The 27,620-nt window shown below is 46.6% G+C and overlaps 1 protein-coding gene across 1 annotated transcript in view; it reads left to right on the top strand.

The window, feature by feature from the left end:
* The window catches only part of LOC147124042 (N(4)-(beta-N-acetylglucosaminyl)-L-asparaginase-like), a 40,540-nt gene extending 16,770 nt beyond the window's left edge, over window positions 1-23,770 (top strand). Inside the window, exons 7-9 of the mRNA XM_085978581.1 lie at window positions 6,529-6,636; window positions 11,328-11,461; window positions 21,129-23,770. Coding sequence (XP_085834707.1) covers window positions 6,529-6,636; window positions 11,328-11,461; window positions 21,129-21,223 — 337 coding nt within the window. The 3' untranslated portion in view covers window positions 21,224-23,770. The remainder of the gene's footprint in view (window positions 1-6,528; window positions 6,637-11,327; window positions 11,462-21,128) is intronic.
* The last annotated feature ends 3,850 nt before the right edge of the window (window positions 23,771-27,620 follow it).

The following is a 27,620-nucleotide window of genomic DNA, read 5'->3' as shown; positions in this document are numbered from 1 at the left end:
GTCGAAGACATCATCTACAAAGGAAGTAAAATAGTTATCCCAAAGAGTCTGAGAAAAGAGATGCTAAAAAGGATCCATGGAGGACATCTGGGAATTGAAAAGTGTAAGAAAAGAGCACGAGAGGTGATGTACTGGCCACGAATCAACCAAGATGTGACAAATGAGGTGTCAAACTGCACAATATGCCTGAAATATCAAGCAAGCAATCCTGTAGAACCACTAAAGCCACACCCAGCGCCAGACAGACCTTACCAGAAGGTAGGCGCTGACCTATTCGTATGTCAAGGGAAGGACTATCTTGTAGTCATAGACTATTACTCCCTGTATCCAGAGGTTTGTAGACTGTACACCACCACTGCAGATGCTGTGATAACATGTATGAAAGCCATATTCTCCAGACATGGCGTGGCAAGCGAGGTCTTCACAGACAACGGACCCCAGTTTTACAATGCAAGTTTCCGACACTTTGCCAAAGAGTGGGACTTTGTCCACACAACGTCAAGCCCTCACTTTCCACAGTCCAATGGATTAGTGGAAAAATCGGTCCAGACAGTGAAAAGACTGATGTACAAGGCAAAAGACAGTGGAACTGACTTCTACCAGAGCATGCTTGTATACCGCACAACGCCGCTCGAGTGTGGTATGTCACCAGCCCAACTCCTTATGGGACGTCTGCTAAGGTCGAACCTACCCATCCCGGAGAACCTCCTGAAAACAAAAGAGGGGGAGAAAGTGAGGAAGTTCAAAGAACAACAGAAAGAAAAGCAAAAGTACTACTATGACAGAGGAACACAAAACTTACCTGAACTCCACACTGGTGACCAAGTAAGGTTCAAAGACAAAACAAACATATGGACTCAGAAGGGAACTGTCCTGAGTGAAGTCCAACCAAGATCATACACCATTCAGACAGATGAGGGTGCTGTTCTGCGAAGAAATCGTCGGGATCTTCTCATGGGACCAGCCACAGCAGGTCAAAAGACTGATACTGTTGAACAACCTGATCACACAGCTGAGAACCCATCATCTGAGGCAACAACTCAGATTCAAGGACAATCAATCAGAAAATCCTCAAGACACGTGAAGCCTCCTGAGAGACTCATTGAGCAGGTTTAAGGACTCTTTTTATAGAAGGAAGTAATGTAATCTTATTCTCTCTTCAAGTTCTAGTGTATTTACATATTTCATGTGAACACACAAAACAAGGTTAAAAAACTTGATTAAGTGTTACAGTTAAAATGCAGAGTAATACAAAGAAAACATGTTGTTAGATAAAAGTAAAATACTTTTGTTTTAAGAAAGGGAGATGTAATGATATCAGCAAATAGTGATGGTATTTGCCTGTTTGATTATTATGCCTTACCAGCATATTTGTGATGCGCTATCAATTACTCATAAAAGACTGAGAGTTAAGAGAGTAACTAAAGGCTTTTATTAACAAAAGAATGAAGGTCTGCCTCGAGTGGTCGACCGGTCCAGAATACAAAGGGGCTGGGGAGCAGTCACCTTTATACTAGGACTTGTGGGAGGAGTCAGCCGAGGCATATACACAGTGGAATACAAACAGTGGTTTACCACATTCACCCCTTGTTTAAAATTGAGTCCGGCGGGGTGAAGTGTATTAAAAGTTAGTGTATTGGAGTCTCTCCGGAGGTCTTGTCTGCCGCTGTGATCGGCGTGGCGACGGCAGGGGTAGTGGAGCTTCCGGCGTCGAGTCCCGCGTAGGCTGTGGCACAGGCGTGTCGTCCTCGTAGGTGTCGAGCGGGTCGCTGGGCCCAGGCCTGCCGTCTGCTGGGGCTGGATATCGGATCGTGGTGGGGGGTGGTAGTGAGTAGTGGGTTACTGCGGCCCCCGAGGGTGCAAGGTCTCTTATGGAGACTGTGTCCTCCCGCCCGTCCGGGTATGCAATGTAAGCATACTGGGGGTTGGCGTGGAGGAGGTCGACCCTCTCAACCAGGGGGTCCGTTTTATGGGTCCTCACGTGCCTTCTCAGTAGGACCGGCCCTGGGGACGTCAGCCATGGCGGTAGCGATGTCCCCGATGTGGACTTCCTTGGGAAGACAAACATTTTCTCATGAGGGGTGGCGTTAGTGGCAGTGCAGAGCAGTGACCGAATAGAGTGGAGCGCATCGGGGAGCACATCCTGCCAGCGGGAGGTTGGAAGGCCCCTAGACTTTAAGGCTAGCAGGGCGGCCTTCCAAACTGTCGCATTTTCTCTTTCCACCTGTCCGTTCCCCCGGGGGTTGTAACTGGTGGTCCTGCTTGTGGCAATACCCCTAGTTAGCAGGTACTGACGGAGTTCGTCACTCATAAACGATGAGCCCCGGTCGCTATGGATATAGCTGGGGAAACCGAACAGGGTGAAGAGGTCGTTCAGACATTTAATGACCGTGGCACTGGTCATGTCCGGGCAGGGGATGGTGAACGGGAAACGGGAGTACTCATCAATAATATTGAGGAAGTACACGTTGCGGTCGGAGGAGGGGAGAGGCTCTTTAAAATCAACGCTCAGGCGCTCGAAGGGGCGAGTGGCTTTTATCAGGTGGGCCCTGTCTGGTCTATAAAAGTGCGGTTTGCACTCAGCGCAGACTTGGCAGTTCCTGGTCATGGTCCTGACCTCCTCAATAGAGTAAGGCAGGTTGCGGGCCTTGATGAAGTGGAAGAACCTGGTGACCCCCGGGTGGCAGAGGTCATTGTGGAGGGCCCGCAGTCTTATCGATCTGCGCGCTGGCGCAGGTGCCACGCGATAGCGCATCCGGGGGTTCATTGAGCTTCCCGGGCCGGTACAAGATCTCGTAATTGTAGGGGGAAAGTTCGATTCTCCACCTCAAGATCTTGTCATTTTTGATTTTGCCCCTCTGCTTGTTGTTAAACATGAAAGCAACTGAACGTTGGTCAGTGAGCAGGGTAAATCGTTTTCCGGCCAGGTAGTGCCTCCAATGACGCACAGCCTCCACAATCGCCTGGGCCTCCTTCTCAACAGCGGAGTGTCTGGTCTCCGGGCCTTGGAGGGTTCGTGAAAAGAAGGCCACGGGTCTCCCCGCCTGATTGAGGGTAGCGGCCAGGGCAAAGTCGGACGCGTCGCTTTCCACCTGGAAGGGGATGGATTCGTCCACTGCGTGCATGGTGGCTTTGGCAATGTCTTCCTTGATACGGTGGAAGGCTAAGCGGGCCTCTGCCGTCAAGGGAAAAGAGGTGGACTTGATCAGCGGATGGGCCTTGTCCGCATAGTAGGGGACCCACTGGGCATAATAGGAGAAAAACCCTGGGCACCTCTTCAGGGCCTTGAGGCAGTGGGGCAGTGGGAGTTCCATAAGGGGACGCATCCGGTCGGGGTCGGGGCCGATGACTCCGTGTTCCACAACACAGCCAAGGATGGCGAGGCGGTTTGTGCGGAATATGCACTTCTCCTTGTTATATGTCAGGTTCAGGAGTTGGGCGGTGCGGAGGAATTTTTCGAGGTTTGCGTCATGGTCCTGCAAGTCACGGCCGCAGATGGTCACATTGTCCAGATATGGGAAAGTGGCCTGCAACGCCTTTTGATCTACCATCCGGCCCATCTCCCTTTGGAAGACGGAGACCCCGTTGGTGACGCCAAAGGGAACCCTAAGGAAGTGATAGAGGCGGCCGTTTGCCTCAAAGGCAGTATACTGGCGGTCCTCAGGGCGGATAGGGAGCTGGTGGTACGCTGATTTCAGGTCAGTGGTCGAGAAGACACGGTACTGCGCGATCTGGTTGACCATATCAGCTATGCGGGGGAGTGGGTAGGCGTCCAGCAGGGTGTAGCGATTTATTGTCTGGCTGTAGTCGATGACCAGGCGCTGCTTCTCGCCGGTCTTAACGACCACAACCTGGGCTCGCCAGGGGCTGGTGCTGCCCTCAATAATCCCTTCCTTCAGGAGCCGCTCCACTTCGGTTTTAATGAAAACCCTGTCCCCGGCACTGTATCGCCTGCTCTTTGTGGCGATGGGCTTACAGTCGGGAGTGAGGTTAGCAAACAGTGGCGGGGGGGTGACTCTGAGTGTGGAGAGGTTGCACCTGGTGCGCGGCGGGCAATTTGGGAGCTGCTGGCTGCGGACTGTGAGTGGGGGTAGGGGTCCACCATACGCCATCGTAACACTTTTAAGGTGGCACTGAAAATCTAACCCCAGCAGAACGGCAGCGCAGAGGTCGGGCAGGACCAGAAGTTTAAAATGATCATACACGGTCCCGTCTACTACGAGTGTCACTACGCAGTAGCCGCCGATGTCTGCCGACTGGGACTCGGAGGCCATAGAAATCCGCTGGTGCGCAGGCAGGACTGGGAGAGAGCAACGCCGCACCGTGTCGGGGTGGATGAAGCTCTCCGTGCTCCCAGAGTCAAAAAGGCAGATTGTATCGTGGCCATTTACCTTAATGTCCATTGTGGAGCTGGCCAGCTGGTGCGGTCTCGCTTGGTCCAGTGTAACGGATGCCAGCGTAGGGGTCGGTGTGTCGCTGCGGGTATCAGATGAGGCGGTGTTGGGGGCCTGCTGTGTTCCGGCTGTCGTCCAAGATGGCAGCGTCCATGATCCCCATGTGGCTGGAGGCGTCCAAAATGGCTGCTGTACCGGTGGTTCGCACATGGCCGGGGAGGCCCAAGATGGCGGCCCGCATGGCCCACACACGGCGCTGCTGGGGTTCGGGGTGGCTTTGGCCCTGCAGACGTTAGCGTAGTGTCCCTTCTTCCCGCAGCCCGAGCAGATCGCGTTTTTCGCCGGGCAGCGCGCTCTGGGGTGTTTTGCCTGGCCACAGAAGTAGCATTTCTGGCCTTGGGGCACTGCTGTCTGGCCTTGGGACACTGCTGCGGTAGTTGGGCCGTTGCTGGGGTGTGGCTGGGGTGGCACGGCGCTATGAGGCGGTCCTACCGTGTCCCAGGCTGTCATTCCCCGTGGCGTCCACGGTGTAGAGGAGTAGGCATCCATGCCCCGGTAGGCTGCATCCAGTGATAGTGCGAGTTCAGAGGCCTTGTTGAGGTTGAGGTCACTCTGCTCCAACAGTCGCTGTCGGGTGTAATTGGATCTGTGGCCCGCTACAAAAGCGTCCCGGATAAGTTCCTCTGTGTACACGGCGGCCTTTACATCCTTACAACCACAGGCCCGGCCAAGCACAGACAGTGCCTGAAGGTATTCCACGGTCGATTCCCCAGGTTATTGTTTGCGACTCCCCAGAAGGTGCCTGGCGTACACTTCGTTCACTGGGCGCGTGTACTGGTCCTTGAGGAGCTTGATAGCGTCCGCGTACGAGGTCGCGTCTTGGATGACCGAGTACACTCGGTGGTTCACTTTGGAGGTCAGGACATCCAGTTTGTCCTCGTCCGATTTGATTGCTGCGGAGGCGGTCAGGAATTTTTCGAAACACTTAAGCCAGTGAGTAAACTTGGTGGATGAGTCTGCCTCCCGATGATCTAAGTCCAGGCATGCTGGTGTGAGGATCTTCTCCATTATAAAAATTTTGTTAATAAAATTGATGCGCTATCAATTACTCATAAAAGACTGAGAGTTAAGAGAGTAACTAAAGGCTTTTATTAACAAAAGAATGAAGGTCTGCCTCGAGTGGTCGACCGGTCCAGAATACAAAGGGGCTGGGGAGCAGTCACCTTTATACTAGGACTTGTGGGAGGAGTCAGCCGAGGCATGTCCAGGCATGTACACAGTGGAATACAAACAGTGGTTTACCACAATTTGCCTGTTTGATTATTTATGCCTTACCAGCAGAGGGCATGTGTGAGAGGCAGAGTAGTTTCGTTTTGGATGGATCTCTAAGATGGTGTCTCCTGTAAAGCAGTTAAATTACTTGAACACACTTTAGATTAAAAGACATACTCTTTCATCAATGTGTCGTCATTGAACCCACGTACAAAACAATACAGCAATGATCTGCACCCAATTCTCTGCATGCAAGTCTTTTAACTGTTTGTGAGGTGGGACATGAGAGAAATTGCCCTGGTATATCAAAATAATTCCAGTCCCTCCCTCACTCTAATAGAATAATCTCTTGGGATAATGAAAGAGAACCCATTGCAAAAGATTCAATAATAATGGTAGGACATTATATTGCAAGCGAACATGAAAATAAAATTGCTGTATTAAAAAAAATTATTAGAAAAAAAACTATAGTTCGACAAAAGGTTAGACAGGAGCCCTAAATTGCCAATATCTGACTACCCATTTACAGTGCAGCTCTGTCCCAGTTTCAACTAAACCCACCTCTGGAGTAAGTGTTTATAATATGCCCATTTGGGAACACTGTGGTCTGACTGCTTGGTGAATCCTTGCATCCATTTGGTGCTTCCCCACGTAGTCCAGCTGAGATCGGAGACTTTTCCCTCTCTGTTTAGGGAATCACTGGGGGGGGCAGCAAAGCTGTTCACTGCTGCTTGCTTTAGTGCATCAGGTTGATAAAGCTATTGTACTTTCAACTGTGAAATCTAATCTCTAGGGACAATCCAGATGAATATTTGTTCAAAATGTTAACGATCATTGGACATTCTATTTGTGTTTCTTACAGCCGTGTAGGGGATTCACCAATAGCTGGAGCAGGTGCTTATGCCGACAGCACAGCTGGAGCTGCAGCTGCTACTGGAATGGGAGATATTATGATGCGATTCCTTCCAAGGTATGTCATTTTTACCAAATTTGCTTCTGGTGGAAGATGTAGTTCAGAAATGGGAGGGGTCAGACGGGGCAGACACAAGGCAGTCTAAGATGGAAAGGCAAAATACTGCGGACGCTGGAAATCTGAAATAAAAGCAGAAAAAGCTGGAAATACTCAGCAGGTCAGGCAGCATCTGTAGAGAGTTCTGACGAAGGGGTCTTCGACCTGAAACGTTAACTCTGTTTCTCTCTCCATGGATGCTGCCTGGCCTACTGAGTATTTCCAGCATTTTCTGTTGTTATTTCAGATTTCCAGCATCTGCAGTATTTAGCTATTGTAAAAACAAAAACAACTTGTATTTATATAGCGCCTTTGACGTAGTAAAACATCCCAAGGCGCTTCAAAGGAGTGTTAAAAGACAAAAAAAATTGACACCGAGCCACATATGGAGAAGTTGGGGCAGGTGACCAAAAGCTTGGTCAAAGAGGTAGGTTTTAAGGAGCGTCTTAAAGGAGGTAAGAGAGGTAGCGAGGCGGAGGGGTTTAGGCAGGGAATTCCAGAGCTCAGGGCCTCGGCAACAGAAGGCACGGCCACTAATGGTTTGAGCGATTATAATCAGGGATGCTCCAGAGGGCAGAATTGGAAGAGCGCAGATATCTGACTTACTCCTGACTGCACCAGCCCTAACATTTTCGGCCGTCCTTAATGCCTAACTAGTGGGCAGTTACGTCAAGTTCACGCTGTTGCAGTCATTTCAGCGCTGAGTCTTCTGGGGAGGACTGCAACAGCGCCCCCTGTGGAGGAGCAGGGTATCTCTGACAGCAACTTCTGGATTTCCACTTTTAACTGCGCATGTGCAGACACCAGAAATTGCTGTCCAATTTACCTCATAATGGGAGTGGGCCTTTGGCGTAGCGGTAGCATCCCCGCCGCTGGGCCAGAAGGCGTAGGGTTTCGACCCCGCTCCAGACAGTCCCGGCAAGTGGAGTCGGAGCTCCGGCTCTAAATTCTGGGTTGACATCCAGCGGGATACTTGCGTCCGTGGGGTGTGGGTGGCCCCCCCACTCGTATGGGTTGTGGGAGCCCGTAAAACCCTCCCGCCATAGGACTAACCACCCTAATGGCTGGTACGAAGATGGTTACGGTCACGGAAGGAGCGTTAATCATGGCCAGAAATCCTTCCACCACTTCATACAGTTCCCCAAAGGGAACGGTGTGAAGACACGTATGATAACGACCTCATAATAATGGTGAGTGCTGATGGCCTTAATGTTGTAATTACAGCAAAATTCGGGCCTATGATATAGAAGCAATAACAGAGACCTGGTTCAAAGAAGGGGAGGATTGGGAACTCAATAATCCTGACTACAAGGTATCCAGGAAAGATAGGGAAGAAAAAAAGGTGGTGGCAGTATTGATCAAAGACACTATATTATAGCACTGGAGAGGAATGATGTAGTTTAAGGGTTAAAGGCAGAGTCTATTCCCTTAGAATTAAGGAACAATAGAGGAGCTATTGAGCTACTGAGTTTATACTATAGGCCACCAAATAGTGGAAAGGAGGTAGAGGAGCAAAATACAGAAAGCTGCAAGAACTACAGAGTAGTGATAATGGGGGACTTCAATTATCTAAATATAGACTGGGATAGTAACAGTGTAAAGGACAAAGAGGGGAGGAATTCCTGAAATGTTGTACAAGAGAACTTTCATGATCTGTGTGTTTCCAGCCCAAGGAGGAAGGAAGCTATGCTGGATCTAGTTCTGGGGAATGAAGTGGAGCATGTTTCAATAGGAGAGCATTTGGGAAACAGTGATCATAATGGCCCGGATTTTGCGATCAGCGCCGAAGGCACGGTGATCGCCGCTGATCTCTAAGAAACCTGCCCACAAAGATTTAGCGGGCTCTGTGGCATGGATTTCCACTATTCCAACATGACTTCCTATCTGGCGTCATCTATAGGGGATCTGTGGCGTCCAGCAATAGTGATGCCATCAAGTAGGCTGAGCAGCCAATCATATTGAAGAATTCTTACAGCCAGCAAACCAGGAAGTAAAAAGCACTGATTATCATTCACTTTTTAATAATTATACCGAAAGCTAAATAAAGATTGGGATTAAAGTAGAAGCCGAAATATCATAAACTTTAAAAATTAAAAAAAAAATTGTTGTAAAAATCTATGGATTTTTTATCATGGAATGGAGGGAATGGCACTCCCAATTATAAGATTACTTTTTCAGGGCCAGAGAGGTTGTTCAGCAGTAATTGTAACTTAGTACACTGTTTAAAAACTCAGTTACACCTTATTGAACAAGGCTTAACTTTTTCAGTGTTTTTTACAGTAAATAGTTGAAGTTCATGTCAAATCACTGATTCAGTGTTGATTGCATCTGTGAAGACTGCAACAGCGCACCCTGTGGATGAGCAGGGTATCACTGAAAGCAACTTCTGAATTTTCACGTTTAATTGCACATGTGCGGACGCCAGGAGTTGTTGTCAGTTTTACACAGTAATGACAGTGAGCGGTCAGTTTCACAGTCATTACAACCGCAAATTCCGAGCCATTATCCTCAGTTTAGAATAGTTATGGAAAAGGACAAGGTATAATCAAGCATAAAAAAAAACTTAACCGGAGGAGGGTTAACTTCAGTGAGTTAAAGGGATCTGGCTAGGGTGGATTGGAATCAAAAATTGGTAGACAAAACAGTAATTGAACAATGGGAAGCCTTCAAAGTTCGGATAGAGAGTAGACACATTCCCATGAGGGGGAAATAAAGGGCATCCAAAGCTAGAACTCCTTAGATGACTAAAGATATAGAGGTTAAAATGAGACCCAAAAAGGAAGCTTGTGACAATTGTAAGGTTTATAATACAGTAGAGAACCAAGCTGAATATAGAAAGTACAGAGATCTAAAAAATGGAATAAGAGGGACAAAGAGTATGAGAATAGATTAGCAGCTAACATAAGTCTTTTTTAATAGTAAAAGGGTGGGGCCGATTGGGGACCGAAAGGAGATATTCTAGTGGAGGCAGAGGGCATGGCTGAGGTATTAAATTTGTACTTTGCATGTGCCTTCACTAGAGAAGAGGATGCTGCCAATGTCACAGTAAAGGAGGAGGCAGTGGAGAAACTGGATAGAATAAAAATAGATAGAGGTACTTAAGATTGGCAGTACAAGTCGAAAAGTCACCCCGGTCCGGATGAGCTGTATCCCTATGTTACTGAGGGAAGTAAGAGTGTAACTTGCAGAGGCTCTGGCCATAATCTTCCAATCCTATTTGGATATCAGGATGGTGCTGAAGGATTGCAAATGTTAGACCCCTGTTTTTTAAAAGAAGGGGAAGAGGGAGAAACCTGGTAAAAACAGGCCAGTCAGCTTAACGTAGGGAAAGTTTTTTAGAGACAATAATCCGGGATAAAATTAATTGGCATTCGGAAAAGTATGGACTAATAAAAGCCCATGCAATTAAAGGAACAGTGGCAGCGTGGATACAAAGTTGGCTAAGGAACAGAGTAGTGGTGAACGGTTGTTTTTCAGACTGCAGGAAGGTATACAGTGGTGTTCCCCAGGGATGATATTAGGACGACTACTCTTTTTGATATATATTAATGCCCTGGGCTTGGGTATACAGGGCAAAATCTCAAAGTTGACTTGACTCGGAAATATAGTAAACAATGAGGAGGATAGTAGCAGACTTCAGGAGGGCATAGACAGACTGGTGAAATGGGCAGACACATGGCAGATTAAATATAACACAGAGAAGTGTGAAGTGATACATTTTGGTAGGAAGAATGAGGAGAGGCAATATAAACCAAATGGTACAATTTTAAAGGGGGTGCAGGATGAGGGAGACCTGGGGGTTTATGTACACAAATCATTGAAGGTGGCAGGACAAGTTGAGAAGGCTGTCTAAAAAAGCATACGGAATCCTTGGCTTTATTTTTAAAGCAATAGAGTACAAAAGCAAGCATTAACGCTAAACCTTTCTAAAACACTGGTTATGCCTCAGCTGGGGTATTTTGTTCAATTCTGGGCACCACATTTTAGGAAGGATGTCAAAAAGTGTTTCTGCTCCACACGAGCCTCCTACCACCCTCTTCATCTAACCGCCCCCCCCCCGCCCCCCTCAGCTTATCCTTTTATCCTTTCCCGCTCCCGTATTCATCTAAGCATTCCCTTGAATACATTTATGCTATTCGCCTCAACTACTCCTTGTGGTAGTGAGTTCCACTCTCTGAGTAAAGAAGTTTCTCGTGAATTCCCCATGGGATTTATTAGTGAATATCATATTTATGGCCCCTAGTTCTGGCCTCGCCTGCAAGTGGAAACATCTTCTGCGTCTACCCTATCCCACCCTTTCATAACCTTAAGACCTCTATCAGGTCACCCCTCAATCTTCTCTCTTTCCAGAGAAAAGAGCCCCAGCCTGTTCAATCTTTCCTGATTAGGTATAAGCTCTCAGTTCTGTATGCTGTCCTTCTAGCAGTGGTTCAGAAGTGAAAAGTAGTTTTTTTTTAAAAATCAGTTTGTATTTAAAAATGTTTATTAGCAAAAAATATAAACAGATTGTAGGAGCACTGACATGTTGCTGATTCTGCAGAGAATATGCTTGGTAAGCTTGTTCTGCAAAATGTGTGATTTATTTTTTGCTGTTCAAGTGTGTTTTCAATGTGGCCATTATCTTACTTTGGTGTTTTTGCCTCTCGAATTAGCTACCAAGCTGTGGAATACATGAGATCGGGGATTGAGCCAGCCACGGCTTGCCAGAAGGCTATTGCGAGAATCCAAAAGTATTACCCAAAGTTTTTTGGTGCACTTGTCTGTGCCAACAGAACTGGGGGTTATGGTAAGTCTTTAAAACAAAACCTGTTATGAGGATAAGTGTGAAACTGGTTTCTTGAGAGAAAACGACCTTGAATAAACTTGTCTTGCACTTAACTATAATCGAGCAGAATATCTACAAAATAAATTCATATGGCATGGGCCTGGAATGCTGAATGTGCCCTTGCCCATGTGGGTACATGTTTGTATTTGTTAGAGCAAAAAAAAACAAAAGGGGGAAATATAGAAACTTGTTCTGTTTATAGACATTTTTTAATATGTTGACATGGGGAACATTTTGATTAACTGACTCTAGCTATAGTTGAAACATGCTGTTTGACCTGTGCGTAACCGCAGTGAAACCATTGCGACACCTAGTGGTCTGAACCCGCTACCTCTACCACTTAGAAGGACAAGGGCAGCAGGCGCATGGGACAACCACCACCTGCAAGTTCCCCTCCAAGTCACACACCATCTTGAACTGGAAATATTTCGCAGTTCCTTCATCGTCATTGGGTCAAAATCCTGGAACTCCCTCACTAACAGCACTGTGGGAGTACCTTCACCACACTGACTGCAGAGGTTCAAGAAGGCAGCTCACCTCCACCTTCTCAAGGGAAATTAGGGATGGGTAATAAATACCTCACCTTGCTAGCGAAGCCCACATCCCATGTACACAAAAAAACCATAACCGGACCAACCACAGGTCAGAGGCTGGGTATTCTGCAGCGAGTGTCTCACTTCCTGACTCCTCAAAGCCTTTCCACCATCTTCAAGGCACAAGTCAGGAGTGTCATAGAATACTCTCCACTTGCCTGGATGAGTGCAGCTCCAAAAGCACTCAAGAAGCTCAACACCATCCAGGACAAAGCCCACTTGATTGGCACCCCATCCACCACATTAAACATTCACTCCCTCCACCACCAGCGTACCGTGGCTGCAGTTTGTACCATCTACAAGATGCACTGCAGCAACTCGCCAGGGCTTCTTCGGCAGCACCTCCCAAACCCGCGACCTCTTCCACCTAGAGGGACAAGGGCAGCAGGCGCATGGGAACACCACCACCTCCAAGTTCCCCTCCAAGTCACACACCATCCTGACTTGGAAATATATGGCCGTTCCTTCATCGTCGCTAGGTAAAAATCCTGGAACTCCCTACCTAATAGCACTGTGGGAGTACCTTCACCACATGGACTGTAGAGGTTCAAGAAGGCAGTTCACCACCACCTTCTCGAGGGAAATTAGAGATGGGCAGTAAATGCCTCGCCTTGCTAGAGATGCCCACATCCCATGTACAAAAGAAAAGATGTAATGAAGTAATTCATGATTTCTTAGTGTTTGCAGAACAATTAAATGGTGGCCTACAAAACTTCAAGAGGTGTAGATCTTGATGACTAACACCATGGACTTTTTGAGGTGACAAAATGATAGGGGGGGGGATAGGAGAGACCATGTGGCTTAGTATCTAGACTTCCTGTGTGAAAGCTTTTTTATAAACCAAGTTCAGTGGGTAAGATATGGACTGATAGCTGGCTAATAGAAAGGAAATAGAGGGTAATCATAAGGGGATCTAGGTCAAAATGGGGAAAGAGTATTAAGTGGGTCTGGGATGGACTTGGAGGCACTCAGGATCTTGGAAAGAAGGCTCCATCGGGTTGAACAGTGGCCAATGAAATTCACTGTGAACAATGCAAGGCAGTAAATATTCAAAGTAAAAATAGGAGCCACGTGTACCAAAGGGGATATTGGGAGACCTAAGGATGCGAGTAGACTTGATTGCTCACCACATCTAAACAGTGTGAAGCCGGAAAACAAAATGAACAGGATGCTGGGATATATTGCCAAATCAGTTGAGTTCAGATCCCAGAAGTCGTACTGAAGCTGTACAGATCTAGAAAGGGTGGCTGGAGCCAGGATGTTTGGCTCATAAGAACGAGCCAGTTGCTAGGGTGAGAAGATGGAAAGGCTGATATACGGAAGGTGAAGGAGGGCCAATGGCATTCTACTATCAAGTTGGTAGATAGTTGAGATTAGCTTTATTCCAGTTCTAGTACCACAATGAGCATTTTGAAAGACAAGTCCAAAGGTTAAAGCTAAAAGGGGACTAAATTCAGATGGTTTGAAAAAAGTGGTTACAAGATTTAAATGATGCTTTTTAAAAATATTGGAGACTAGATGCAGAGAGCCATTAAATTGTGACATTTTTAAATATAAATTATTTTGAGGCAACTTTTTGGGGTGGGGAGAAAGTTGTATAAATCTGGACTTGGAAATGCATTTAGCAACTTTGAAAGAATTTGCAAGGCAAGCTTTGACCCTTGTTACCTGGGACTACCTGATGTTTGATTAAATGAATGGCTGTACTGCCGATCTATGGAGATTTTTAATTATAAAAATAGCAGCAGCTTATACTGATTCATTGTTGGCAGTTGGGAATTGCAAAACCAGCCAGCTCTAACGGACTTTGGTGTGAAATATAATGATGATTAACATTGGGTAAAGAGAGAACGATCTTGCATTTATATAGCACTTTTCACGACCACCAGACGTCCCAAAGCGCTTTACAGCTAATGAAGTATTTTTGAAGCGTAGTCACTGTTGTGATGTAGGAAACGCGGCAGCCAATCTGCGAACAGCAACATTTCTCAAACAACAATGAGATAAATGACCAGATTCTCTGCAGTACAAAAGTACTTCATTTGCTGTAAAGCACTTCAGGATGTCCTATGGTCATAAAAAGCATGATATAAGTGCAATTTATTTTTCCTTTAATCTGTTTCAGTGATGTTGGTTGAAGGATAAATATTAGCCAGGACACCAAGGGAACTCCTTGCTCTTTGAATAGTGCCTTGGGATCTTGCACGTTCTCCTGAGGGGGCAGATGGGGCCTAAGTTTTAACGCCTCATCTGAAAGAGCACTTCCGACAGTGCAGCACTCCCTTTGTACTGCACTGAAGTGTCAGCCTAGATTATGTGCTCAAGTCTCTAGAGCAGGCCTTGAACCCATGATGTTATGAGTTGGAGGCGAGAGTGCTACCACTGGTGATCAGGAAGGCCAATGGAATCTTGGCTTTTATTGCAAGGTGGATGGAGTATAAAAGCAGGGAAGTCTTGCTTCAGTTATACAGGGTACTGGTGAGGCCACACCTGGAATACTGCGTACAGTTTTGGTTTCCATATTTAAGAAAAGATACACTTGCACTCGAGGCAGTTCAGAGAAGGTTCACTCGGTTGATTCCGGAGATGAGGGGGTTGACTTATGAGGAAAGGTTGAGTAGGTTGGGCCTCTACTCATTGGAATTCAGAAGAATGAGAGGCGATCTTATCGAAACATATAAGATTGTGAGGGGGCTTGATCGGGTGAATGCGGTGAGGATGTTTCCACTGATGGGTGAGACTAGAACTAGGGGGCATAATCTTAGAATAAGGGGCTGCCCTTTCAAAACTGAGATGAGGAGAAACTTCTTCACTCGGAGGGTAGTAAATCTATGGAATTTGCTACCTCAGAGAGCTGTGGAAGCTGCGACATTAAATAAATTTAAAACGGAGCTAGACAGTTTCCTAGCTGATAAGGCGAATTAGGGGTTACGGGGAGCAGGCAGGGAAGTGGACGTGAGTCTCGGTTCGGATCAGCCATGATCCGATTGAATGGCGGAGCAGGCCCGAGGGGCCGTATGGCCTACTCCTGCTCCTACTTCTTATGTTCTTATGAGCCAAGCCACGCATGGCCAAAACAGGTGCTGCATTGAATTTAAAGAGCGGCACAGAACCTATAACTACAGGAAACTTTTTTTTATCCGGCACCGACGGGACCGACGTGGTGCCGGTTCATCAAAAATTCCGGATAACCGAGCGCTATAGTAAAAGATACAGAGAGCTGAGAGCTCCGTATAAAGCAACAAACCCTGTTGCTTAGCAACAGGTTCAGAACAATGGCCACAAGTTCCAAGCGTCTCTGTAGCTTAGCAACAGCTGCAGCCACATCCTTGCACAGCAACAGATCGAGGAAGGTAAGTAATATGAAGTATGAACCTACTCCTGAATTTTGCCGGTTAACCGAGATTTCCGGTTATTTAGGTGCCGGTAAATCAAAAGTTTCCTGTACAAAGTTCAGTACTAATATTTTGCAAGTAACAGTTTTGTTAGGATTTGCACTAAAACTTGCAAATCTGGTTTTTTTGGAACAAAATCAGGTTTCTTTTTAAGATTGTTTGGACTTTTTATTCGTTCATGGGATGTTTGCATCGCTGGCAAGGCCAACATTTATTGCCCATCTCTAGTTGCCCTTGAGAAGGTGGTGGTGAGCCGCCTTCTTGAACCGCTGCAGTCCATGGGGTGAAGGTACTCTCACAGTGCTGTTAGGGAGGGAGTTCCAGGATTTTGACCCAGCAATGATGAAGGAACAGCGATATACTTCCAAGTCAGGATGGTGTGTGACTTGGAGGGGAACTTGGAGGGGTGGTGTTCCCATGCGCCTGCTGCCCTTGTACTTCTAGGGGGTAGAGGTCGCAGGTTTGGGAGGTGCTGCCGAAGAAGCCTTGGCGAGTTGCTGCAGTGCATCTTGTAGATGGTACACACTGCAGCCATGGTACACTGGTGGTGGAGAAAATGAATGTTTAAGGTGGTGGATGGGATACCAATCAAGCGGGCTGCTTTGTCTTGGATGGTGTTGATCTTCTTGAGTGTTGTTGGAGCTGCACTCATCCAGACAAGTGGAGAGTATTCCATCACACTCCTGACTTGTGCCTTGTAGATGGTGGTTGAAAGGCTTTGGGTAGTCAGGAAGTGAGACACTCGCCACAGAATACCCAGCCTCTGACCTGCTCTTGTTGCCACAGTATTTATGTGGCTAGTCCAGTTATGTTTCTGGTCAATGGTGACCCCCAGGATATTGATGTTGGGGGAATCGGCGATGGTAATGCCGTTGAATGACAAGGGGCGGTGGTTAGATGCTTGCTTGTTGGAGATAGTCATTGCTTGGCACTTGTGTGGCGCGAATGTTACTTGCTACTTATCAGCCCAAGCCTGAATGTCGTCCAGGTCTTGCTGCATGCGGGCATGGACTGCATCATTATCTGAGGAGTTGCGATTGGAACTGAACACCGTGCAGTCATCAGTGAACATCCCCACTTCTGACCTTATGTTGGAGGGAAGGTCATTGATGAAGCAGCTGAAGATGGTTGGGCCTAGGACACTGCCCTGAGGAAAACATAGAAACATGGAAAATTGGAGCAGGAGTAGGCCATTCAGCCCCTCGAGCCTGTTCCGCCATTTAATGAGATCATGGCTGATCATCCCAATTCAGTACCCTGTCCCTGCATTCTCCCCATATCTCTTGCTCCCTTTAGCCTTCAGAAACATATCTAACTCTTTCTTGAATATATTTTAACTGCCTTGTGTGGTAGAGAATTCCACAGGTTCACCACTCTCTGGATGAAGAAATTCCTCCTCACCTCAGTCCTAAATGGCTTACCCCTTATCCTTAGACTGTGACCCCTGGTTCTGGACTCCCCCGCCATCGGGAACATCCTTCCTGCATCTAGTCTGTCTAGTCCTGTTAGAATTTTATAAGTTTCAATGAGATCCCCTCTCATTCTTCTAAACTCCAGCGAATATAAGCCCAATCGACCCAATCTCTCCTCATACGTCATTCCTGCCATCCCAGGTATCAGTCTGGTGAAACTTCGCTGCACTCTCTCCATGGTAAGAACATCCTTCCTCAGATAAGGTGACCAAAACTGCACACAATACTCAAGGTGTGGTCTCACCAAGGCCCTATACAACTGCAGCAAGACATCCTTGCTCCTGTACTCGAATCCTCTCGCTATGAAGGCCAACATACCATTTGCCTTCTTAACCGCCTGCTGCACCTCCATGTTTACCTTCAGCGACTGGTGCACAAGGAGACCCAGGTCTCGTTGCACTTCCCCTTTTCCCAATCTATTGCCGTTCAGATAATAATCTGTCTTCCTGTTTTTGCCACCGAAGTGGATAACCTCCTGCAGCGATGTCCTGGGGCTGTGATGATTGACCTTCAACCACCACAGCCATCTTCCTTTGTGCTAGGTATGACTCCAGCCAGTGGAGAGGTTTCCCCCTGATTCCCATTAACTTCGGTTTTACTAGGGCTCCTTGATGCCACACTCGGTCAAATGCTGCCTTGATGTCAAGGGAGTGTAGCCATTCTCCAGTCGAGGAATTGTTGCAGCTGACCAAAATACAGTGCACTCTACAGTATTTCTGTTAATTCACTAAAGTGGATAATCCCACCGGTAATCTGAAACGTGATTCTGATCTGCAAGGAAGGATTTGATTCTGATCTGCTGGGAGAATGCACAATTCAGCACGTGTAGCTCTACCTCCTCGAGTACTGCAATATTTTTTCAATAAAAGTACTGAAACCCTACTGTGGTTCTTTTACAAAATACTTCCATTATATAAGATCGAAACACAATAGAGATATACCTGGTAAGAAAAGCTGCTGGAAAATAAACCGTTGGACTTTGTAATCGGCTGGCTAGATACGTTTATGTCTCACGCTATCCACCACCTGCTGGGAATATTGGTAAGCTGTTACAAACCCACATGTGTTTGTGCATTAATGCCCTGCGGCACCACCGTAGGATAGAGTATCTGGCATCTGAATATCAAATCAATTATATTTTGATATCTTTCTGCCCGGGTAACATTTTTATAACAAGTAGGTTTTGTCAAAAGAATGAAATAGATGCTGGAGTCAGGGTGTTGCCAGAGCATGGTATTTTTGGTGGCATGATATTCTGGATTTAGAAAGAACATTTTCCATCAATCTGGATTAAATGTTCTTCTGGGACATTTTTCCTACGGATTTTATTAGCTAGCTTGGTTCGTGGGTTAAGAGAAGAACACACCATTTATCTGAAACAGAAACAGAAATTGCTGGAAATACTCAGCAGGTCAGGCAGCATCTGTGGAGAGAGGGAAACCGAGTTAACGTTTCAGGTCGATGCCCTTTCGTCAGAACTTTGCTTCTGCACTCCATTTATGATTCTTTTAGCACTGAGTTGTTCAAAGACTAAGTAATAATGTCACCTGAATATTCCATGCTGCTGTAGAAGCTTTACTCGACTCAGTTTTTCATTAATCATTTCTTAAATATATAATTTTATAGGGGCTGGGGAGAGCTTCTAGCTTTGCCGCGCTGACTTTCAATAACTTGAAAACTGAAGGAACTTGCAACTTTGAGTGTCAGCTGTGGCTCAGTTGGTAGCACCCTCGCCTCTGAATCAGAAGGTTGTGGGTTCAGGGATTTGAGCATAAAAATCTAGGCTGACACTCCAGTGCTGCACTGTCGGCAGTGCCGTCTTTTGGATGAGACGTTAAATTGAGGCCCCGCCTGCTCTCTCAGGTGGACGCAAAAGATCCCATGGCAATATTTCGAAGAAGAGCAGGGGAGTTATCCCCGGTGTCCTGGCCAATATTCATCCCTAAATCAACATCACTAAAAACAAATTATCTGGTCATTATCACATTGCTGTTCGTGGGAGCTTGCTGTGCGCAATTGGCTGCCGGGTTTCCTCCATTACAACAGTGACTACACTTCAAAAAGTACTTAATTGGCTGTAAAATGCTTTGGGACATCCAGTGATCACGAAAGGCGCTATATAAATGCAAGTCTTTCAAGTCTTTTTTTAAGGAGTTAACCTAGGCATGTCTGCTCTTGAAAAGAATACTGTGGTCCAGAACAAAGCAAGAACTATAGCTAAGAGGGAAGAGACCCAAGCATACATTAAGATTTAATGGGACTGCAACTCAACCCTTTTCCCTTCCTGCATATGGACAGCATATTGTGTGTGTGTGTTTTTATTTGTTTATGGGATGTGGGCGTCGCTGGCAAGGCCAGCATTTATTGCCCATCCCTAGTTGCCCTCGAGAAGGTGGTGGTGAGCTGCCTTCTTGAACCGCTGCAGTCCGTGTGGTAAAGGTACTCCCACAGTGCTGTTAAGGAGGGAATTCCAAGATTTTGACCCAGCAATGATGAAGTAACGGCAAATCAGGATAGTGTGTGGCTTGGAGGGGAATGTGGAGGTGGTGGTGTTCCCATGCGCCTGCTGCCCTTGTCCTTCTAGGTGGAAGAGGTCGCGGGTTTGGGAGGTGCTGCTGAAGAAAATTTATGAGGGTATTACCTGAAATGGCATTGTTCAGCAAAGCTGTACTTTCAAGCAAATAATTTTTTTGTCCCATTCAATTTTAAAATAAAACTTCAAAGTTTCCACCCTCCTGCCAACTGAGAGGGCAGTGAGTTTTGGCACATCAATAGCACGGAATCCCATAATTCAAAAGTACACTGAACCTATTGACTGATCAGTAAGCTTTATAATGTATTCACATTATTAATCATGGAAATTGCATAATCAGTACTATTGATTAACGGTTGGCAGCTTTCATCTCGATATACATTCTGCTAGATTTCCCTTGTACCCCATAAGCCGCACTGCCTCCTGCGCGGCCTGCCTTCCCCAATGCGCGGCCCATTCAAATTTTTGCGTATGCACGGTATCTACAATGTAAAAGTCAGTGAGCGGCCCACACAGGACCTCTCAGACCACAGCCCGGCCGCGCGCGCTCACCTTAACGGGAACTCTGGTAGTTACAAGAGAAAAACACTCTTGAAAATGGTTTAAGTGTGGCAGGGGGAAGCTCTCCAGCTGGTACATTCACTTGTACAAATACTTGGAAATTGACCGCTACCTTTTTAAAAAGAAATATTATTCACTTTTAGCGTGGCATAAAGCTGAAAACCATTCAATGGCCCTGAAATTAGGATCGGGAGCTTGCCGCGCGTGCAAGCCCCCGATGTGCACTCACCCTGCGTGCCAACATCTGAAGCCCGGGTCTGCTTGCATTTCCTGTCACTGGCCCGGTTCAGATGTCGGCGCGATGTGCTTACCTGATCCAGCGGCGTAGTTAGTGCGATGTGCCGGCTGGGATCAGGTGAGCACTGTGCAGCCAATCAGGGGAGGGGAAACTCATTCATGAGTTTGAGAGTAAGAACTGTCAAACTCATGAAAAGTATGGGCTGCCAAAACACTACTTAAACTTTAAATAAAATTTTAAAAAACATCCCACTGATTATATTAACTATAAATAAGTTTTAAAAAATGTTTTAAACAATTAATCAAATTTTTGAAAATAATAAATTTTTAAAAAATAGGGTCTTAAAACTAAACTTACCTTACTGTAAATTCTTTAAAAATAATAAATCTGTGGAAAAAAAATGTCTAAATTGTACTAAAAGCCCACTTACCTGTAAAACTAGTACTTACGTCTGGTTTTCCCACGCGTAAAAACCGGAGGCCTTTACACTCGGGCAACTCTGGGGGAAAAAAAAAGGAATTTCACTGCGCACGCGCTGCCTGTGCAGTCGCACGCGTTCTGCCTCTGAACCCCTTGGGTCAGAGGACAGGAAATGCCGGTTTTCAGCGCATGCGCTGTACATGCTGAAAACCGGCAATTCCTCCAGCCACACGCGTGAGTACCCCGTCCTTACTCACACGTTGGGAGAGGAATTACTGGGCCATTGTGTCGCACTCCAAACCATTAGAAACCTTTTAGAATAAGTACCAGCTGGTTCAAAATAACAGACCTATTTCTGACGTGTTACATTAACCGCAAACTGGGTTTTCCTGAAAACTGTTGTCTTTTTCTTTCAGGTGCTGCGTGCAGTAAATCTCCAGGATTCGACCAGTTTCATTTTATGGTTTACAATCCCTCAAAGGCCTCGGAACAGATAGTGGACTGCATTTAAAGCTGCTGTGATGCATCATTTTCAAAGATTTTAAGGGCTTGGTGAATTTCAAACTGTTTGCACTCAATTGTGAACCTAAATGCCAAATTTAACAAAAATTCAGCTGCAATCGGCTAAATTTAGTGCCGAACATTGTTGATAATGTGCTGTGGAAATTGAGCCCTGTCTATTTGCCAATTAAGTACGTGTAGATTAAGTTTTTAATGTTTCAGAGGTGTGCTGCAAACATTTCCTTTTTTTTTACATTTTGTGCATGTACATCGGAACAGGAGTAGGCCATTCAGCCCCTCAAGCCTCTTCCACCATTCGTGGTTGATCTGTACCTCAACTCCATTTACCCACCTTTGATCTTTTGAACCTTTACAAAAACAAAGAACTAGTAAGTAAATAGAGAACCCTAACGTTGTACTAGTAGCAGCCACTCCTGGGTATGTTTGCAAATACATGAGGTCTATAAGAACAGAAGTAGGCGATTCAGCCCCTCGCGCCTGTTGTGCCATTCAGTCAGGTAATGGCAGATCTGTATCTTAACTCCATTTACCTGCTTTTGATCCATATCTCTTGATTCCCTTGCCTAACAAAAATCTATCGATCTCCAGTCTTGAAAGTTTCAATTGACCTAGCATCCACGGCCTTTTGCAGGAGTCTGTAAAAACAAAATGTAGTTTAAGCTTGAGGTCAGAAAAGCCACAGTTTCAGATCTGCACCAACGGGGTGGTGATAGAACTGAAGATTCAGGTCGGCCTTCTGATTCCTGAGTGCACTAAACTGAGAAATGCAAGACCGTCTCCTTGTGAAAGAATCTCTCACTGCTTTGAGTTGTACTGGGTGCACGATCACTTCAGCCCAGTGCAAAGCTTCATGTCACACAAGGGTCTGGGAGTTCACTGAAGTATCTGTTTCAAAATGTTACTGTTTAAATAACAGACACTCCATTACACTCACACTAACATTAAAAATTAGCTGCTTGACGAGCAGAGCTCTGGGTATATATACAAACCGGTGAAGAGAGAACTTAGTGAGAGGTGCAATCAAAGTGTGACTTAGGAACATAGGAACAGGAAGAGGCCATTTAGCCCCTTGAGCCTGGTCTGCTATTCAGTGAGATCATGGCTGACCTGCCCCTTATCCCTACTCTCTGTCTCCTACCGCTCAGCCAATTTCCTAACCAGTGCAGACTTGCAACTGCACATTGCATTTTACAGATACAGGTTGGAGTCGCATAGTTGCAGTATAACAGCTTTTCTTGTGTTTTATCATTTTGTTAAACAGTTTTATTTAAATAGCAAGCACTGGGACGGTTATGCAGAGAATGTTGCTGAACTGGACACGAGGAGTGGAATTAACAGATGAAGTTGTAACGTTTAAGTGCAGTTGTACTGCAGCTGCGGCTCTTACACTGCACTTTTGGAACTGGTGCTATGCTAATTTTCCATTTAACTCCTGGCCTGTCAGCTGCTCTCAATTGTTAAGCTGCAGTTAAGCAGTTCTCCATTTACCACATCTGAATAAGCTCTGCTGTTTTCCCATGTCAGTCTATTCTTTTGGTGATGCAGTAAACAAATTAACTGTAACTTAAAACATTAAAGGAAACTTAATAAATTAAACTAAAATTCCATTACCGGGTGATGATGAAGCACTCCAGTCCCTGCGGTGCCCACCGGTCGCGGAAGACCTCGAGCGTGCCGGCGGACACCGCGTGCTCCCATCTCCAGGACCACCCGGGCGCGAACGTGGCCGCGGAAGGGAGGCAGGCAGTCGGGCCGAACGACCCCCTCGACCGACCGCTGCCTGGACCTGTCGACGGCCACTTTGGCCAGGCCCAGGAGCAGTCCCGCGAGGAGGTTCCCCGACCTGCCCGCTCCCCTCTGCACCGGGTGACCAAAGATCAGGAGCGTGGGACTGAAGTGCAGCCAAAAATCGAGGAACAGCCCTTTCAAATAATGAAAGAGGGGCTGCAACCTCTCACACTCCGTATATACGTGGAACACGGACTCCTCCAGGCTCCCATGTCAGTGTAACGTCAGCCCTCGTAACATAAGCAGTAGGAGCAGGAGTAGGCCACACGGCCCCTCGAGCCTGCTCCGCCATTCAATAAGATCATGGCTGATCTTCTACCTCAACTCCAAACTTAAAATGATTACAAATCAGCAGAAAGAAATGGAATACAGGAAACTTTCTGGTGTCCGGCACGGACGGGACCGACCTGGTGCCGGTTCATCAACAATTCCGGATAACCGAACGCTATAGTAAAAGATACGGAGCTCAGAGCTCCGTATAAAGCAACAAACCCTCAATCGGCACAAGTTGCAAGCGTCTCTGTAGCTTAGCAACAGCTTCAGCTACACCCTTGCACAGCAATAAATGGAGTATAAAAAGTAATAAAAGTAATAAAAGTTAACAGAACCGACTCCTGAATTTTGCCGGTGGATAGAGCATTCCGGTTATTTAGGGACCGGTTAATCGAAAGTTTCCTGGAGTATGATTTTAAAAAACAGAATTCTTTGTATATACAGTAACTGATATTAAAGAGAGTTCAATTGACAACACTATTGTACATTTTTGTGGAGGACAATTTTGTTTTTGTAAACATTTCTACAAGTCAACAATAACAACTCACATTTATATAGCGCCGTTAACATAGTAAAGTGTCCCAAGGTGCTTCACAGGCGTGTTAGCAAACAAAATTTGACATTGAGCCACATCAGGAGATATTAGGGCAGATGGTTTTAAGGAGCGTCGTAAAGGAGGAAAGAGAGGCGGAGAGGTTTAGGGAGGGAATTCCGGAGCATATGGCCTCGGTAGCTGAGGGCACGGCCGCCAGTGGTGGAGCGATTAAAATCGGGGATGTTCAAGAGGCCAAAATTGGAGGAACACAGCTATCTCGGTGGGTTGTAGGGCTACAGGAGATTACAGAGATAGGGACGGGAGAGGCCATGGAGGGATTTGAAAACAAGGCTGAGAATTTTAAAATCGAGGCGTTGCTCAACTGGGCAATGCCAATCTCATTTTGCTCTCCTGTGACTGCTCATTTTCACTGCAGTCTTTGCCAGTCATTCAAGCTCCCCCCACCCCATATATAAAAGTTTCTATAAATGGGACGGACTGCAGCGGAGAAGGGAAGAGAAAAACACATCATTCATTGTTAACATTTTCTTCTTTAGGAAATCCACACACTTCACCTGCCCCACTGTGGCCTCCTAGCCTCAATTCTTTTATAGCTTTAAGAGCAGAGAAACTGAATAAACTTCTTCACAACCAGCTTCAAGGACTTAGTCAGAGGAAAACCATTTGTGTCTTGATACCAAAGTAATCAAGGTAAGTAGCGGTAAGTAATGAGGATTTAAGGCCAGCTTGGCTTGGAAAATCAAGATGCCAAAATACATATCCTAATTATCAGATGGATCCAAACAGTAACTTGATAAGGGCATGGAGGCTACCTGTAGTTTTCTTTCAAATTAAGTTGAGAGAAACCATTTTCACATTAGTCCACTAATGCCCAATACAAGAGCTCCTCTCCTCATGGTCCACAAAACTCCATCACGTAGTAAATGTTGGCCCAGGAAATGGCATACGTTTCATTTCTAAACTACGATTTTATGAAGAGTTGAATAAAGCACACTAATAATCATAGAATTCTAGAACCATACAGCGCAGAACGGTAGCATAGTGCTTATGTTACTAGACTAGTAATCCAGCGGCCTGGATTAATGGTCCGGGGGTCGTGAGTTCAAATCCCACCATGGCAGCTGGAATAAAAAGCTAGTATCAGCAATAGTGACCATGAAACTATCGAATTGTTGTAAAAACCCATCTGGTTCACTAATGCCCTTCGGGGAAGGAAATCTGCCGTCCTTACCTGGTCTGGCCTATATGTGACTCCAGACCCACAGCAATGTGGTTGACTCTTAACTGCTCTCTGAAATGGCCCAGCAAAGAACTCAGTTGTAACAAACTGCTACAAAGAAACAATAATAAGAAAACCAGATGGACCACCCAGCATCGGCCTCGCGCCAACGACACACCCAGCCCAGTCGACCCTGCAAAGTCCTCCTCATTAACATCTGGGGACTTGTGCCAAAATTGGGAGAGCTGTCCCACAGACTAGTCAAGCAACAGCCTGACATAGTCATACTCACAGAATCATACCTTTCTGCCAATGTCCCAGACGCCTCCATCACCATCTCTGGGCAGGACAGACCCACCAGAGGTGGTGGCACAGTGATATACAGTCGGGAGGGAGTGGCGCTGGGAGTCCTCAACATTGACTCTGGACCCCATGAAGTTTCATGGCATCAGGTTATGCATGAGCAAGGAAACCTGCTGATTACCACCTACCGCCCTCCCTCAGCTGATGAATCAGTACTTCTCCATGTTGAACACCTCTTGGAAGGAGTACTCTGGGTGGGGCACTGAATACAGCAAAGGCTATGGGCCCGACAATATCCTGGCTGTTGTGCTGAAGACTTGTGCTCCAGAACTAGCCGTGCCTCTAGCCAAGCTGTTCCAGTACAGCTATAACACTGGCATTTACCCAACAATGTGGAAAACTGCCCAGGTATGTCCTGTCCACAAAAAACAGGACAAATCCAATCCGGCCAATTACTGCCCCATCAGTCTACTCTCAATCATCAGCAAAGTGATGGAAGGTATCATCAATAGTGCTATCAAGCGGCACTTACTCACCAATAACCTGCTCACTGATGCTCAGTTTGGGTTCCACCAGGGCCACTCGGCTCCAGACCTCATTAAAGCCTTGGTCCAAACATGGACAAAAGAGCTGAACTCTTTCTGACCGAGTGTGGCATCATGGAGCACTAGTAAAACTCTCCACTGGCTGGAGTCATACCTAGCACAAAGGAAAATGGTTATGGTTGTTGGAGGCCAATCATCTCAGCCCCAGGACATTGCTGCAGCAGTTCCTCAGGGTAGTGTCCTAGGCCCAACCATCTTCAGCTGCTTCATCAATGACCTTCCCTCCATCATAAGGTCAGAAATGGGGAAGTTTGCTGATAATTGCACAATGTTCAGTGCCATTCGCAACTCCTCAGATAATGAAGCAGTCCATGCCCACATGCAGTAAGACCTGGACGACACGCAGGCTTGGGCTTATCAGTGGCAATTAACATTCACGCCACACAAGTGCCAGGCAATGACTATCTCCAACAAGAGCGACTAGCCACCTCCCCTTGACATTCAATGACATTTCCACTGCTGAATCCCCCAAAGTCAACACCCTGGGGGGGGTCACCATTGACGAGAAACTTAACTGAACCAACCACATAAATACTGTGGCTACAAGAGCAGGTCAGAGACTGGGTATTCTGCGGTGAGTGTCTCACCTCCTGACTCCCCAAAGCCTTTCCACCATCTATAAGGCAGAAGTCAGGCGTGTGATGGAATACTCTCCGCTTGCCTGGATGAGTGCAGCTCCAACAACACTCAAGATGCGCGACACCATCCAAGACAAAGCAGTCCGCTTGATTGGCACCCCATCCACCACCTTAAACATTCACTCCCTCCACCACCGGCGTACCGTGGCTGCAGTGTGTACCATCTACAAGATGCACTGCAGCAACTCGCCAAAGCTTCTTCGGCAGCACCTCTCAAACCCATGACCTCTTCCAGCTAGAAGGACAAGGGCAGCAGGTGCATGGGAGCACCACCACCTCCAAGTCACACACCATCCTGACTTAGAAATATATCGCCAATCCTTCATCGTCGCTGGGTCAAAATCCTGGAACTCCCTCCCGAGCAGCACTGTGGGAGTACCTTCACCACACGGACTGCAGCGGTTCAAAAAGGCGGCTCACCACCGCCTTCTCAAGGGCAATTAGTGATGGGCAATAAACGCTGGCCTTGCCAGCGCCGCCCACATCCCAGGAACTAATAAAGAAAGGAAGCCATAAAGCCCATCTTGCTTGTGCAGGCTCTTTGAAAGCTATCCAGTTAGACACTCCCCTGCCCTTTCCACATAACCCTGCAAATTTTTCCCCTTCAAGTATTTATCCAATTCCCTTTTGAAAGTTACTCCCCTGCTTTCTAAACATTTTAATTTTTAAATGTTGGGAATGGAGTAATGGCCCCTTCTGTGTCCAGGTATATATAGGCAGCTCTCTCCGCTGGAGAAGACTGATTTACTTCCTGCCAAGTAGGTATTGAGCAATGTTGTAACTGGTTGGCCGTGTCGGAGCTCTACTCGGAGCTGCGACACGGCAAGAGAGCTCCAGGTGGGCAGAGGAAACGCTTCAAGGACACCCTCAAAGCCTCCATGAAAAAGTGCAACATCCCCACCGACACCTGGGAATCCCTGGCCCAGGACCGCACAAAGTGAAGGAGAAGCATCCGGGAAGGCGCCGAACACCTCGAGTCTCTTCGCCGGGAGCAAGCAGAAGCC

Source organism: Somniosus microcephalus, chromosome 1 (assembly GCF_052327205.1).
Source record: "Somniosus microcephalus isolate GS21.2 chromosome 1, FLI_Smic_1.0, whole genome shotgun sequence".
Lineage (NCBI taxonomy): Eukaryota > Metazoa > Chordata > Chondrichthyes > Squaliformes > Somniosidae > Somniosus > Somniosus microcephalus.
This window is presented reverse-complemented; position numbering and strand designations above follow the sequence as displayed.